The 17,630-nt window shown below is 39.5% G+C and overlaps 1 protein-coding gene across 2 annotated transcripts in view; it reads right to left on the reverse strand.

Annotated features, from left to right (window-relative positions):
* Positions 1–17,630, reverse strand: part of ubr3 (ubiquitin protein ligase E3 component n-recognin 3) — a 38,988-nt gene that overhangs the window by 4,849 nt on the left and 16,509 nt on the right. For both annotated transcript variants that reach the window (XM_085434014.1, XM_085434013.1), the window contains 9 exons: positions 12,776–12,925; positions 12,232–12,365; positions 11,672–11,782; positions 11,163–11,363; positions 10,469–10,605; positions 7,714–7,799; positions 4,196–4,301; positions 2,394–2,494; positions 1,288–1,412 (listed from right to left, as the gene is read on the reverse strand). In XM_085434014.1, coding sequence (XP_085290140.1) covers positions 1,288–1,412; positions 2,394–2,494; positions 4,196–4,301; positions 7,714–7,799; positions 10,469–10,605; positions 11,163–11,363; positions 11,672–11,782; positions 12,232–12,365; positions 12,776–12,925 — 1,151 coding nt within the window. The remainder of the gene's footprint in view (positions 1–1,287; positions 1,413–2,393; positions 2,495–4,195; positions 4,302–7,713; positions 7,800–10,468; positions 10,606–11,162; positions 11,364–11,671; positions 11,783–12,231; positions 12,366–12,775; positions 12,926–17,630) is intronic.

Here is a 17,630-nt window from a genome sequence, read left to right on the forward strand (position 1 = left end):
TGGACATTTAAAAAACTGTTTTAAATTAGAAATGGCTACTATTAAACCAGCATATTTCTCAATATAAAAAAAACAAAATCCCTCTATATAATTCTAGCAAATTCTCCACAGTCCTTCTGTTGTGCATACAATGTGCTGCACTATAGAATATAATGGCTAACACAGAATAATTCTTTAATATAACATCTGATAAGCAGTAGAGACATTACTGAATGTGTGTTCTGATAAAAATTCAACCGGTTTGGCTCGTATGTTATACAGAGCAAAAGCTGCGAGCATTTATCAAGCTGAAGGTGGCGGAATATAAAACAGCCACCTTATCTCGTCTGCTGTCCTTTGTCATAGATTTATAGTGGAGGAATTTCAAGTCTACCGATTTCCTTCCTTAAGGCTGTGATATTTCTGCATCTTTTAAAAAAATAAAAAATAAATTCAATTTAATTACAATAGCGTAGATGCTGTTCTTGTTGTAGATTTAAAAATGGAAGCCCGTGAATGCCCTCGCTCCACTGCTCGTGACTGTGTAGGGGGAAGATACAAATCCATACTTCCATTATGGATGACAACACCCCAAAGAGGAGGGTTTCGGCTATTCGTCTTTTGACATTCAAACCAGCCACTCACTAACACAATGGTAATAGACTGAAGACAGATTGCCAATTAATGCAGCACTCTCCAGCAACACTGCTTTTCCAGATAATGAAGATTGATACTGTCGATTGTGGAATGCACATAATTGAAACTGCAGGGCCTAAAACAGCTGAACAGCGACTCACGCGCAATGATTTACAGTGCTGGAAGCTGGTGCTCGCAAACAATCAAGATTCTAGTCGTTCAACAAGTAGGAGATGTCATTTGGACCCAATGATAGTGTTAAGCCTCGGAAAACCACAAAACAGTGACAACAGTTTCAGCAGCACTTTAAGGTTTGTGAAGTCATTAGTGCTCGTCATTATCTATATGGTACGACCATCTATTTGTGGCCTAAAGTCTGACATAATGACTGCTGATTCACCGACTAGAGAGGAGGAGGCAAACTGCACGAGAGGCAAAGGAGAAAGGGGGAAAAAAACCAAAGCAAATAAAGAAATTCAAGTAAAAGGCCAAAAATAAACACAATGCCATAGAATAAATATCAATACAAAATAAGAAATGGGCAGTGTACTGCATCACTAGCAGAAAGGTCACAAACTCAAGTAGTTCTGTCTCCCTCTGCAGCCACCACTCTGTGCGAAGGAGAGGGGGGAACAGAAAAGTACGACGACACTAATGCGATTTCATTTTTACCTTCTTGAGTGCTCCAGATGTGCTCCAGGCCTGCCTTTCCTCTGAGCTGAACTTTGTTGACAGTGCAGCCAGAGCCTGAGTGAACTGCAGGTTGTACAACATCTTCACCACGCAGGTAAAGTGCTCTACAAAAAGAAAAAAGAAAAAAAGGACAAAAGGTGACACATTGTGCCACTTTGAATTCATGAAGATCTTCTCTCGTCAAACACGCTCGCTGGAGGAGGACGGCTGTTATTCACAGGGGCATTGTGTTGCAAAGTAATTAGCAGAGTGTTTCAGCTGGAAAATGTAGCCTGAAAGGTATTTAACTTGGTGACTGAAAAGAGCAACAAAGAGTGCAATTTGTTTTCTGCAGAAAAAAGGGGTTGCTGACAGCTTCTGTCCTGGTCACTGTAACTAGTGTCACTACACACAATTATGCATAGAATTTTAAAAACTGGGCTTTTCCCATTATAGGAATCACATGCAGAGGACCTCTCGGAGACAGAAAATGTCTTGCTCCTTCCATTTCCCATAAAGGAATCCACCTGAAAATGCATGTGCATGTTAATTCACGAGCATCTCTCACCACTCTAAAATAAAATGTATATTCTCCATCTTCCAGAACACTGTAATAATCAGTATATATCTTCAGTTCGCAGTGGTGTGCCATGTGCTACTAAGCAGCACCATCTTGAGACTAATATGGCAATCCTTAAAACAAAAATATATCTAACAGACATCCAATTAATTAAAATGCAGCCATTTCCACTTATGAGCTAACCCTTCTGTTAAATCTGCCTTGTTCATGTTCCAGAACTCACTAATGATTCTTCCACTTAGGTCTCTAAGGTGGCTCTGCACAGTTTAGAAGTAAGATGGGGCAGATGCAGAAATGAAGGGCACCACAAAGGAGGTGAGAGCACCCCCATAGTCTGGGTCACGTCTTCCCGATCCCCCCCACACACAGCCAAAGCAGCAACAGCAACCGAGATAAGACATGCAAAATGCTTCTCATTTTCTCCTCAGCCTGGATTACGACTGATAATGGGGCTTCCCTTGTGGTGCATCCACTGAGAAAGCCCCTGCTGCCTTGTAGTGCCATGATGCAGAGAGAGTTACTGTACCTTTACGCAGAGGCTGGGGCATCGTTAACACAAAGATAATCAGGAGCGACGGGACGTCTCGAAACAGCATGGGTACCTCAGGCCTCTCTTCATCAAAGGAACTGCAAAAAGCAAAAAAAAAAAAAGAAAAAAAAAAAAAAAAAAAAGCTTAAGTTTAACCTCAAGTCAAATATCTGGGAAACCCTGGAAAGCAAATACTGGACAAAGCACAAGTATCCCTTCATCAAATTAAAAAGGAATATGCAAACGGCTTAGCTGTAGCAGTTCTGCATGCATCTTTCAGACATATACAATAATAAAACCTGTCACTTCTTGTTGATTGACATTTGTGTATAGCTACCTGAATATACAGGACAGCTGGACTCTTTTTCAAACACTTTAAATGATAAAGCAGATGTCAGAATTGTTGGTTTTACAATTAGAAGTGGAGATGAGCTTGATTTGTGCTTACGGAGGTTTCTAAGCTTCGACAGTGAAATAGATTTCAAGACCAACCTGTGGCAGAAATATCATGCAAATTTTAGACCTTCTCTGCCTGTAAACATCCTGCCATATTTTAATAAAGTAATAAGGAACATCTCTGTGTAATGTCTATGTCTGACTTGCAAAAAGCCATCTATATAAGCAGGTAGATAAGGGAAGCAATGTTATTTATTGAATATGTGGAAAGGACTTTAAAAGGCATGAGAACAAAGGTCCTGCTGTGTAAATGTGCTGAATTAATACAAGGCTTGAAAAGGCGTTCCTTGTATCTTTAATGCAACCTTAGTTACATATTCAATTTGTGTGCCATGACATCTCCATTTAAATATCTTTTGTTCTGTTGACAATTTAGCGAGGTCCCCATCTCCGCTCTACCCTTGAAAGGCCTTGAGGGTTTTGCACTAGAGGAACTGCACTTAAAGAATAATACCTTCCATTACCAAACCACTCGCCAGTTAATTCCTTTGTGCACTTGAAGAAAGCCTTAGAAAAGAGAGCTTTCAACCTTCCGTCCCTTCGAACAAATTTTACTGGAATACTCTCGTTTCTATCATAAACAATAAGGTGAGAGAAATGTTTTGCATCTATGTAGAAACATCTCTCTCTGCCCTATTTAACCAGACTATATCGGGTTTACTGCCTAAGGGTGTCAATGACACTGCTCCTCCCAAAACCCTAACAAAGTATTTTTAAACGGCAAATGGGTCCACTGAGAGTGCTGTATGGCTGCGAGCACTTAACAGTAACAGGTGTAAAAGCTGTCTTACAACACTAACAGGGAAGAAAGGTTGCAAAGACTTGTACTGTATTGTTTAATGTTTGCAAGCACTTAAATTAATTTCTTTTTTTACAGCATGCAAGAAAATTCATATTTTTAAGATGTTCAAATGTAAAGTAGTCCTCAAGGCAGAGAAAGACGTGCGCGAATGAGTGCAAAGCTAGGTGGAGAGCTGAAAGGCGAGGTGCGTTGCTCGTGTGATGGCGTTGTTTCTCAGTACAGTGAATTCGAAAGGGTCGTTTCGCTCTCTGTGGAGTGCCCGGTAATTTGCTAGATGTACCAATTATTGGTATCTATGGAAACCAAGCATGGTCCCTTTTCTGTTTTTAGCACCTCTTTGTGTGGAGGAAAAGCGGCTGGGGGCAGGAGGAAATGGTGGTGTTTAGAGAGAGGAGAAAGTGGCACTCTGATTGCATGTTTATGTCGATGGGTGGGGGCAGAGCTGTGTGAGAACCAGTAAAGCCTAGAAGGTATGAGCAACATATGAAAAGATTTATAGATTTCCCATTAGCAGAGGTACTTAAGGCTTTACGCCACTCACTCTGCCTCTTTAATTTGGACAATCTGAGTCAACTTCGTCCAGGGGTTGTAGGCTGAATCGATGCTGTACAGACGCATGTGCATGGCCAACACGTGAAACAGCTGATCTGAAAGAGGCAAAGACAAAACACACTATTATTATGAGGTTCATCTCTGTGTCTATTGTCATGGCAGCGTTTAACGTAGATCAAACGATGAAAGCACTTGACTCGGGCTGACTGTAGGCTAATGCTCGGCTCAGATAAAACCAGGCCAGGCCAGATGGACTCACTCTATTTCGATAGCCTTGAGCAAACTCTTCAGTCGGGCTGCACCTGTTCGATGTGAAACTAATGGAACATGAAGACAGACCTCCTGTGCACACAGTTTTGCATGTTTATACGCATGCTTTAATAGCAGGACACCTCAGAGCCTCAACTGTCTTTGTCTGGACTCCTTTCGAGTGCCAAAATGTATGCCGAGACACAAAAAGCAGGGAAATGTCCGACTATTTAGAATTTAGTTATAATGTTTCAAAGTGGAGTACTGGCACAAATTAATCAGGCTTTCTTAAATCTAACTTCAACCTCAAAATTAAATGATGCTAGTTCCAATAAACCACCAAGTTTTATATAGTCTGACTGTGAGGTACAGACATATATGCAACATATTTCTGTTTAACATTTCTAATGACCAACATGAATCTTGTTGGATTCTGGCTGACAATGAATTATCACGCTGTAATGCAGCAAAGTGCTTCAAATAATCACCACTGCAAATTTGACTTTTGTGCGTGCCACCTATACTTGGAGCAACACTGCCCCCCACAGGTAAAAAACAGGCACAGCATAAAAAAGTCTTTCAGTCCTCAATTGAAAACCATTTGTCTTCACTAGAGCCCATTTCCTCTCATCCCTCACCACCACTCACCTCTTACCAGGAATTAACCCGGCAGAGGAAAGAAATGGAGGAGAGATGTCGCTAATGACGATTGTTGTTTCTTATGCTAGATCACAGAAATTAAAATCCCATATACTAATGTAATTAAAACTGCGGTGCTCCATCAGTTAATTGCTGTACTCTTTAAGTCTTCTTGTCTCTCAATCCTAACCCTTTATTCAATCTGATCAACCCTACTCCCCACCTTCATTTTGATTTCCCCCGTTTTCCGTGAATGATAATTAGTACTGACTTTTGGCTTTAAAGCCAGAGTACCCAGAGAGAACCGGGATGCTGAAATGGATAAGCAGTTAAGGAGATGGGCAGACGGATGGACAGTCGGTAAACCCTTAAAACCAAAGCAGCTAAAATCCAGTCAGACATGAGATTTATTAAACCATAACCACATTTTGAAAAAGATCTTTAAAACCGTCAGCAGAGACTTTCACTGAGGGAATACTGCTGCATACTCACATCTCACTGCACAGTGGTCTTCATGTAAAAAAAAAAAAAAGAAAAAAAAAAAATCACATCAGTCACACACAATCAAAGAACACAAATATCACCGCTGACACTCACCATGTACTAGAAGACCAACAACTGAGGTCAGCACGAGTCGCCTTTAATGTCGCTGCACAGTAGGAGCCATGTAGTCCCCAAGATTAATTCAAATGTTTGCAGTTTAATAAACCCAGAACTGATGCCACTTTCAAGCCTGGACTTTTCAGATTTGATTTAGCTCATCTCAGGGGAATTGAAGAGCTCTTGCTTGTGTGGTCAATCGTATCCTCGTCATTTGAAAAGACCAAACCCCTACTGGGAAACAAGCTTAGGAAAACCCCCATGGGCTCTCACAGTTAGCAGACGTCGGCTGTTTTCCCTTTAAATCCATTTCCCTAAGAAGAATGAGCACTAATGTACTGCAACTGAGTAAATTTGGCTGTCAGCATGGCTACATGGTTAATGTAGCTCAAAAATGGCAAACCTCTGGAGTGAAATCTCTTTTCAGCCACTCAGGGATGACAGGCCATTTCACTGCAGCCGCCGCAACTTTGACAGAACAATTAAACAAATGGAGAATGGCGTGTAGGCTACACGACAACCTTAACTCTCTCCAGACTCACCATTCACACTTCCTATTGCAATAATCCATCCTTTATTCGTTTTTATTTTACAACTGATTACATCTGAGATTAATTTATCTTCTAAGAACTGATAATTCAATGCAATGTTCTGCTTTTCCTTTGAGATTCAGCTAAGATCACAGTTTTCCTCCTGCCCTAGACAGATGCCCTTGTCAGCTGTGACACAATCAACCAAGTCAGCACTTGACCCATTTGTCAGCTTCATTTACCCCGACTGCTGCAACTGCTCACCTGGGACACCATCTATCCTTTCCTGCCATTTCTAATCGACCCTTTGTTGTTGGGTTGTTTTTTTTCCCCCCTCAGCAATAGAAGTCAAATCCAAGAATGGGTTTGACTGCAAGTCAGACAATTTATTACATACCAGCTGATGGAGAACAGGATACATCCACCTGTAGTAACACATGTCACTCTAACTGATATTAAACCTAAAAACACATTTCAGAATCTGTTATTGCGCCGCCAAAGATTTACATTTTATTCTTTTCCTGCACCAACTTTGTCTTACACAGTAAACACGACATATGAGACAATTTTCCAAAAACTACATTAAACTCATCAACTGATTTTCGTTAGAGGGGGTTTAAAAGAAAAGAAAAAAAGCAAAATGTGTAAAAATAACTGCATTCCTAAACAGTTAATACAACACTTTTCTGAAACTCATTAAGTTAAAGGATTTCTAGTCTGCTTCAACAACTGTTTGATATGATATTGTAGTTTGTATCATGGTTTCTGTGTCAGTTTCAGAAATAAAAGTATACGTGATCATTACTGGGGAAAATGAACTGTTAACATAGACATATAGGCTAAATCTGATAATAAAAACGTGATGAAGCATTAAACTACACAAAAAAAATTATGTATACTGTTCCTTGGAATACAGCCATTATCGTTTGTTGTATTGGCCTTGGTTCACCCAGGAGTAGTCTGCTTTCAGTGATAGGGGGTTTTTGCTATCCAGTGTGTGTAATAAAAAAATCCCCTTACCTGAGAACGTTTGGTTAGACTGTGGTTTTAACTTTCATGTCATGCTTTCGAGGAGATTCAACCAGCCTGGGGACCATTTTTGAACATTTTTGGAGCCTCAGATCTAACAGAAATACTTGTTTGTTGTGACCCATGTCATTTTGGCTTCATTCTATCCTTTTAATTGATTTGTTTTTGAACTTTTTTGATGTTGTGGCCCTTTTTTTCTGAGAAAACATTTTGTTATAAACACACGTCTTGCTGTATGTTTGACAGGAGACACAGATTGTTAATATTAAAATAAATCAAGATTATTTTTTTTGAATTGTTCATTTGAATTTCGTTAAATTGTAATTCTTTTAACATTTAAAAGAGGCAGTAGTATCAAGCCACAAGTGTCACACATGGTATGGAATATAGGATCCAATACAACGAGTCGAAAATTAATAAAAATATAAAAATAAGAGCAAGTGAGAGAGAAGCTACTCACTGAGACATGAGCGTTTGGCAGCTGCACTGGCTCCTCCAGAACACAAGTTTCCTCCTCGATGCACAAGTTCCAACTCCAGGTTTGTCCTGAGGTGACAGAGACATGAGCATTAGCAGACAGGAGGTACACATATTAGACAATTCAGCTGGTACACACGTGAAACACACTAGACATGCACAAAAATACATATACATCTCCCTTGCACATATTCAGGTCAAAGTCTAAGATTCAAAATCTCCTTTTAAACAGAGACTGAACCAAGTTGGCAGCAGACACAAAGGTACTATACTGTATACATATACCAGAGCTAAAGCAGATTTCTTCAGTGTTAAGACTCAATTAAACATTATAAAAAGCACCATTTACAAGTTTTCATCAATACGATAGAAGAGGTTTCCAGGCTCGTCTACACAGCTGGCTCTGTTCTTCGAGCAGCAGCATCAACAGCATCATAGCTTACATGGATCATCCATTTAAGAATATTTTACTTTTGACCTAGCAAACTTATTTCACGTAAAATGCATGTTTATTAATAGGTGTTAATACTGCCCAATTGTATAAACTGAGACATTTGCCACTTAAGAAGAAAAAAAAAAAAAAAGCCAACTTCCTTACAGGACAACAGCAGAGAGCACGGTTGTCTGTGAGGGAAGGTGTGTGTGTGTATTGGCATAAATGGCTGAGGATCAACATATTCAGCTTTTGGTTACATGGCCTGGCTCTTTTACCAATTTGATTAGGAAGATGAAGGATGCTGCCTAGTCACGCCATTTGCTATTTAATGCGCCTGTTTTGCAGCAGCAATTCCATATCAAATAAGTGACAGCTTTCCAAGACTGATTTTGCACAAGCTAAACCATTAGCATAAAAGCCTTTCCGAATACAGTTCGTGCATAATCCCCAATACGGATTTCTCATGCATATCGACACATTTTTCCTTCTGAATTTTAATTCATGCTATTTCACACAGAGAACTAGAACACTGAAAAAAATAGGTAAAAAGTACATTGATGGTAAAAACAGATAGGCATCGCTAAAATAAGACTGATCTGGGCCTGTTTTTAGCCTATCACTGGCCATTTCTTCCTGTGGGCCAATGAGGAGGGGGGCAAATCCTCGGGTTTCCTGGGAGAAAAAGCAATTTCACTTAGATAATGCAGCCACGGTGAAGCTCCATCTGGCTTTTGCTGATAAGAGCACCCCTGTGACAGAGGAATTTTCCACTCCTCAGGCAATTTGCGCTGTTCATTGAACTTCAGAGAGCCAACAGGCACCCAGACACACTCAAGGGATCATTCCGTTCAGGGCGGAGGGCTGAGGGAACCACAGCATTGGGTGGGCAAAAGGCCTCGGTGGTTACGCTTCAAAAAGGGCAAAGTTTTTGGAATGGGAGTGGGGTGGAGTCAGAGACCCCAAGGTGAACTGGAGGGCAGTCATTTCTCTTACCTGTGACCAGTCTGCTGAGAACATACAAAAAACCCAGAGAAAGGACGGTGTAATTTTGACTTTTCAGCCATTCCAGTATATTTTGTGGCTAACGATTGATGCAATTAATACTGCACACTGCTAGTTAATCCCAAGACAAGCAGAAAAGAGATGTGATTTGGCGAGCTTGCCATAACTTGGTGAGAAGAAACACCTGAAAGATGCATTCAGAGTGTGTAATCACTGTATCCTCAATCAGACATAATCAGTAGGAAGGGAGTAAGAGTGAGTATTATTTTATTGCAGACTATCGTGACAAAGCTGCTTATACTGGTTTGGAAAACACTTTTAAGACCAACAATGAGAAGCACAAAGAGAAACAACTCAAGAAACTATGCATTTCGGTCCAGAATTTTTGCTGTACAACTTATAAACTCCAGTACTGAATTTCAGTATCAGTTATTCAGAAGCCTTTCAGGAGTAAAAAACTAGAGAAGACTTTGTTCACACTAAAGAGAGGATTCTACTGTCTGTTTGCATGAAGGATCATTGCTATTCAAGTTGAAGATCTGACATTAACCGACAAAAGAAAGAGCAGAAAGGTATCTAAAGCGCTGCAGCCAACAGTCAGCGGTGTGTTCAAGTGTGTAAAACTGTGTGAGTTTGTGGAGAAAGAGGAGCTCCATGAAGGAATGCAGTGAATCAAAAAGAATCCATAAAGGCTAGAAGGACACCAAATATACCTTTAAAAAAAAAAAAAATGTATTCAGGGTGCCAAGTATTCCTCTATACAGGGAAAAACTGCTCAGCGATTGAAGGACTGAGTTCTCACAAAGCTCCTTATACTCAAGTTCAATCTGCCATAAGGTAAAAGGTCTGTTTGATGTAGACAAAATGGTTCAGAAGAATTCTGTTTATTAATGTCACACAGAACAAAAACGTAACAAGACACAATCACAGTCACTTGTAAACTGAATACTCTCATGCAGCATCCTTTAAGACTGGAAAGCAGGTTAAAGAGACTACTAGTTCACAAACAACAGAAGTTAAGCTAATGCTTCTGATCTGAATGAAAGTGGGCTGTATCATTTTCCACAAGAAAGCAACTAGTTTAACAGATTATCATCTTATCCCTTCCACAGCTCCAAGCCCCTATTTCCCCTAATTTCTGAATTTATTAATCACATTTGACCTTTCCCTATATTTTTGCTCAGAACGTTTCCAAAAATGGAGGTTTTTCCAATGCACAGTCACATAGGAGTTATTAATGTTAAAATCCTGGAAAATAAGTAGTGTTAAATTTTAAATCCCTCTATAACTTGGTTCTTACCTTGCCACTGAATACATGAAGAGGAAATCATTGTCAGGGGAGCCAGGGTTCCTGCCATAGTCCATGTACTTCTTCTGGGTGGTGTTCTTGATGTCTTTGATTACTAACTCCATCTCTTTACTCAAATTAGACTCCGTCTGGAGATTAAGACCAAAAACAACAATAAATTAAGTCAAAGTACCGATTAACCTAAGGCAGTGGTTACAAACTCATTTTGCATCATGGGCCACATACAGCCCACTTTGATCTCAAGTGGGCTGGACTAGTGAAACTACAGGATAAATGGGACAAATGCATTGCAAAGATTCAAAGAAAATGTCCTTTTGCTTGCATTTAATTATTTATTTTTTTGGTAATAACAAATTGGGCAGATATTTCAAGTCTATTTGTGGTAATCTGAAAGCTGAAAATGTCTGGTGCACAGGTCACGTGCAAACAAAAAGTTGAAAAAGACAATAAAACACTGGCATTTGAGAAATTTTTAGAGTTGGCATCAATCTAGCTTAAGCAAAAAAAAAAAAAAAGAAAAGGAGAGAACAGTCTCTATGAAAAAGAACCGCCCTGTTTCAATCTCCATCAACGCTACAAACTAAAGTACTGTTTTCAGTCATTAATATCACTGCCAATGTGGCCACTAGCTAAATGCAGAGTACAGATTTAAAGACATGCTGTCTGGGTTAATCATCAAACTTACTGGGAACAGGCCAGGTTTCTCCTGAAGTTCTTCCACCTCTTTTACGAGCACAGACGTCTTCTTGTTTGTGGGTGTGTGCCAGGTACCGGCTTCAGTGCCCCTCCCAGGGCGACAGGGAAGGACACTATTGGCAAACTGTCGACACAGCGGGCATGTAAACTCGCCCTTGTCAACAGAGAAACCCTGGAGGACCTGGTCATTCTGGGAGTGGAGAAAAAAAACAAAACAAAAAAAATCATCAAATGTGACCTACAGTATAGAATCTAAACTCAATAGTTAAGAGCATTTTCAGCTGAAAGGTCTAAACATATAAGGCTCTAGCTCCAAACATCATCATATAATTTTAATTTCCAATTAAACATTAAAAAAAAAAAAAATCTGACAAATAGGAAACAGAGACTCTTGATATTTAAACATGAGTAATGGTCTGAATGATTAACCAACTGACATAGTTGACCAATAAAGCAATAAAGCAAACAATTATTCCATGAGGTCAGGCTTATCCTCACCCTCAGAGACTCCATGTAGGACTTATGGCAATCTATATGCAAAGTGTGTCCACAGGTCTGGACATAGACGCCACCATCCCAACCTATTGACACTGACTGCAGACAGGAACTCTGCAGAAATCATAAGAGAAAAAAAAAAAAACATCCATTAGAGTATGCAAATACATCTTCAGGCTCCTGTCTTTCAGGAAAATGTATTTTATTTTAAGGTGCTGAGAAGTTTAACAAACTGAATAAAACAAATGTAAATAAGTTCGTGTTACTTATGAAGCAAATGGTCATCTTTGGATTTATTATATTCAATACTCAGAGTGATCACTGTTTAGAGAATAACACACATAATGTCACAGAGGCCTATAAATAACATTTTAGACTAATTTAAGCTTACAGCTTCAACACCTAAGAACAGGTGTAGATTCTCACTTTAGTGACATACATTTAAAATAGATCTCAGTAAGAGGCTATTTTAAGATTCAAGATAAATCCATATCCACAATAGTGATCTGTGACTTTTTTAATCTTTTGTGTATAGGCATCAGTATTTTCTGTGAATCACGTACATCTTTGAAGAACTGTTGCATGAGTGTGAGCCTGACATCATTAGCCGCGCCGCACGTGTCTGCTGGGTAAACGTGTTCCTCGTCGCTCGTCGGCAGATTTTTAGGCTCCGTGCTTTTGCAGCGGTGCCCGAGCACTGCAACACAGAAACAACCGTCAGCCCCAATGATTTTAAGTTAATATGATGAACATTTTATGAATAAGACATGGCATGTGGGATGAGATGTTCCAGTGAGAAAAGTTGCACTCTGTGGCAGTGGGCAGACATTATCCAGGCTGCTAACTAGGATTATTCACAATAATTTGTCAATTATTTTTCAAACCAATAAATTATTATTTAGACTTTTACACTTAAGACTTAGATTTCTAAAAATATATTAAAATTAAGCAGAAATACAGATTTTTTTTTCAACTTAAAGTTTGATGGTGTCCAGTCACTGAAGACAGTAATGATATAGGTGATCCACTGATGGTCACTGACAGCAAATTTTGTTTCAAGGTCAGAAGCTTCATGTTGGAAGATGAAATTGCTGGCAAATGAATTACCTGAAGAGGCTTGGAGGAGAACTACTAGGCCAGTGGGTCGGTCCTCAGTGGAAGGTCCACTCTGGCCACAGATGACGCAGTCATAAAGGATCTCAGACTCCATCACTTCAGATGCTCCTAAGTCCATGGCTGCTTCAGTGTCAGGGGATTCTGCCACAATAAAGACAAAAAGACAAACATTTCATGCAAAATTTTATGTAACAGTGTTGAAAAAAGTATATTGATTAAAAAAAATATATAAATACACAAATTGCAAAATCCTATGTCATCTTGTTCTCAACCATATTCACAAGAGTTTCAGAAAACTTACTCTGACCTTGAGGCCTGCTCACTGAGATTTGAACTATGTTGCCTCCTTCTCGAGCTATCACATACACAAACTTAGGTGTCCACGCCGTCCACTTGTCCATCGGAGCGACGACAATACTCCATCAGCCTTTTATGGCTGAAGTGTAAAAACTTTATTCCTATCCAAATAAACTATCACAGTAAAAAAATATAAACGAAAAAAAGTATGCTGGTTTTAAATAATTTAAAAAAAGAAGACATGTTTGACCATGTCAGTGCCTTTGTCAAGGGTCAGTTGGTTGTATCCCTTCCACAGATCCAAAGCGTGATCTATCAGAGCAAACTTCACAAGATAAAGTAGTACCACTATCTAGTAGTGTCTCTAAACCTCATTTTGTAAGGGAAAACAAGGCCAAATGCTTGGAGTGGCCTGGACAATTTGACTACACCCTCCAGAGGAGAAGTACCTCTTGATTTTTTAAGAGGCCTGACATACCTTCTGGTTTTCATCTCTGTGGAAAAGGATTCACACTAGAGCAGGGCGATATGGCCAAAAATATTTATCACGATATATATTTGAAAATTTGCGATAACGATATAACCGACGATATAATTGATGCGAGACAAAATACAACTCCACAACATTACTAGTGCAAAAAGACAACCTTCCATTTATTTTCACATAAACAAGAAGCTGGTTTTTATGTACATTAAAGCTTTATAAAAATTTAACAGTGCAAATGCAAATTCCTTGCTGAAAGTTTAACCAAAAGGCATTTCCAGTAGAAATGGGCTGACATATCCTGAGCATAACCATGTATAATATCCACTGAAGTTAAAAAGAGGTGCTTTGCAACATTAAACTGCAGTGTGCAGTATGCATTTTTCGGACCATAAGGTGCACGGGATTATAAGGCACATTAAGCGAAACAAAGCAGTCAGATAAATCAAACTTTATTAAACTCATTCTTCTTGCTTCCTCCACTTCTGTACCATTGATTCATTAATGTTGAATTCTCTGGCAGCTGCTCTATTCCCATGTTGTTGCAGTATATTAATGACTAACCTCGCATTGTGGATGGATTATCTCAGTTGTTCTCCTGACTGAAGTTTGGTCCGTTTACAGCATCCTGCCATGCGATTGCATTTGTCTCTAACCATGAAGAACCTTCACGTTAACTTTTATAAGTGGAAAAGTGTTAGTGTTCGTCCTCCAGCTTCACTGTTTATGTTATGCTAACATAGCTGTGTCGCTAGCGATCACGTAGCACATCATTATATACCAGCTAGCCCAACTTCAGTAACCCTACAAACATCACTGCTGTTTAGTTTCCTGTCTTCATTTATGTTGGAAGTGATAGCAGAGCTGTACGTTTGATTTTTTTCAGAAATCTCTCAGTCAGAACATGCAATATCATGCTTAGGTAACTAGCGAAACTAGCGAGCTAACTTCCGCTAGCTTCCTGCTAACTTCTAACTCCGTTAAATGTAATAACTTTTGTTTTCATGGATGCCTGGAAGTTAAACTTTATAGTTACACCTGGTAAAGCAGCAATGCTGATCGTTTTATTAAAGATGAAAGAATTTAGACAGTTTTTAACTCTAAGTGATGCTGCAGTGTTGTTTGACCTGAAACATACGGAGTTTAGGACCCAGATTACTCCCAGATTTAAGAGCATCTTAGTCCGACAAATATGACAATAACAACGGCTGCTTGCATGTTCTGCAAAAAAATGTGCTTTGTTGTGTATCTGACGGACAAACACCAAACCAGTTCCACATCACGGAAGTTGCACCATTTTTACAAACCAATTCTGGTTCATCTGTTTCACTCAACAATCGGCCATGTGCGTATGAAAACAAAGGCACCGCGCATGCGCGTTTTACTCCCATTCTATCGCGATATTTCATTTTCCTATCGTTGCCTAACATTATACCGGTATTACCGTGAACGGTATAATATGGCCCAGCCCTAATTCACACTACAGCAGGATAATGAACTCAAACACATAAAGGCTTCACAAAAACTACTTGAAAACCAAAGAAGACCGAGAAGTGCTGCTGACTATCACAGACTATCCTTCACAATCTCCCACCTCAGTCTCATTGAACATTTATTTGACACTCAAAGACAAAAAGGTCTGACATACAAAGAAGCTTTCTGGAGTATTATCAGATGACACTGGGATGGCATGCTAGTTTGTGAGTGCTGGAAGGAAAGCAAAAAGTGAAACGCATGATATCACTCTCATTCTGATGTTACTTGTAATGGAAACATCTGTACTGATTTCAATAAAAGCATGTCCCCCAGTGCCCTTCCTGCATACACAGTGGGGTTTTAAAAATACTGGGAACTAAAATGGGATTTGTTTTCTACTACTCCTCACATGTCAGTCTGGCACAGTGCTAGAAATTACTTACTGATGTGAAATTCATTTTAAATGTTAAAAACTGTGTTCAATTTGAGCAATAAACATCGCGGAAATGTCGAGCTGTGTTACAAATTGATTTATTGCTTTTTGGGAAAACATGTTCGCAGGAGAGGTCACCGTGTTCCTGAGGAAATGAAAGTTGTTTGCATTAGATGTCAGTGCTACAGTTGTACCCTCAGGCCATCTGAGTACATAGAGCCATAAACGTACGTGCATGTGTACACACAGACACACACAAAAAGCAAGACAACAAGCACACCAGCAACAGCATGCATTTGTGGCACCCTCCTAAAAATATTGCATGTTAAGGTTGGCGCCTAGTTCTTAGAAAAGGTTAGACTCAAACTATAAAAAAGACCCCAAATCAAAAACCATGACAGCTAAACCACTGCAACATCCATCCATTTCCTCTCCTTATCCAATTTAGGGTTGCGGAAGGGGGGGCAGGAGTCTACCCCAGCTGGCATAGGGCGAGAGGCAGGGTACACCTCGGATAGGTCGCCAGTCTATCACCGGGCCAACTCATAAGCAACCATCAGATTCAAAACTATGGCCAACTCATATCCTCCAATTAACTTCATGCCAGGTATGTCTTTGGACTGGGAGAGGAAGCAGGATAACATGGAGAGAACCAGACACTTAAAACCCCATGACCATCTTGCTGTGAGGCAATGGTGCTAACCGCCCCATCACTGTGCTGCCGTCCTACTGCAACATATTACTAAAAAGATCCTAGTTAACAAACTATCTTAATAACATCTACATAGAATTGCACCCATTTGGCTTAATTAAAGATGCCATCTTTGATATTTCTGCTTCCAGCAATACAGAAGAGGAAACAGGAATTTGATGTGTGGTGAATTGAAACGTAACATTTAAAATTTCAGCTGCAAGATCTTTTTCCCAAAAAAACAGCAGTAAGTTGACTCTGAATGATCCAGAGTATTTCTGGTACAGATACAGCATTTCACAGACGGGTCTGTTTAACAGAGTAAGGCGGAGACTGAATAAACAATAATCATAATAATAATAATTTTTCTTTGTGCCGATATTGTCACCAACATAATGGAAATACTCATGTTATGTTGTGAAAATCCAGCACTGAGACTGCAGCTGGTGTTCTGGCTCGGCAGCGAGTGCTTAGAAAGACATCAGAACAGTCCTTCTGAACACACCGGCCATTATTCATTTGCTAACCATGCTGTGTCAGAGGGGGGCCCTGGGAGTCCAGTCTACCATTAGTGCTTTGATCTTATGTGCCCTCACAGCTAGCAGCCACCCACACTCCCACAGGATCACCCTACTCGCAATTTCTCCTGAAAGGCCTGCAGAGACCGTACGCACGGGCTCGGCCCACTGTCACCTTGCCCCAGTGAAAAACATACAGCAATGATGAGTTTATTTTAGCTAACAGCGCTTCAAGGGCTACACTGGCAAAATGTCCTTGAAACAGAAAGTGGTAATATGTGTTTTATGATTTTTAAAAGGTCTTTCCCTCCTGCAGTATTGCACAAAAATATAAGACATTAAGGGTAAAATAAGGACGTTTAAAAAAAAAAAAAAAAAGCAATGAATCGTTTTCTTATTTACTAATAACTTCTGACAAAGTACAGCAGCAAATACTAATCAATACTTCACATTTTTCACAGTTTAAGAACTTGGAGATGAAGGTTGATCCAAACGCCGTGGAAAACTTGCTACAGCTTATCTATGGATTTATTCTGTCTTTACTGCTTTTAATTCTAGATTGACTAACTTAGATCCTTAATATCTAATTCATAAATTCTGTATTGATTATTAATTTAGAACCAATTAATAGTACAGTATTATTTACACTGTAGTTTGTGGTGTGTTTTTAGGTGACTAAGTAATTGTGCTACTTTGCGATGCAGAAACACATCACCCTTTGCATATAATTGTATATCTGCCATTTAACTTGGTGTTACTTGTCCAGACTAACTCATAAAACTTCAAGCTGCAGGGAACAGCTGTGATTGGGTTATGCCACCATGTGGTGAGAAATATATGACTGTGATACTGTGATATGATATTGCACATGTTTGCATTGTTTTTTTGCAGTTTTCATTTCATAACTGTCAAACGCCTACGAGCAATGATCATGAAGCTGGCGCTAC

Source organism: Copadichromis virginalis, linkage group LG16 (assembly GCF_057382275.1).
Source record: "Copadichromis virginalis isolate Kocher_CV1m ecotype Utaka linkage group LG16, C_Virginalis_male_GT1.1, whole genome shotgun sequence".
Taxonomy (NCBI): Eukaryota; Metazoa; Chordata; class Actinopteri; order Cichliformes; family Cichlidae; genus Copadichromis; species Copadichromis virginalis.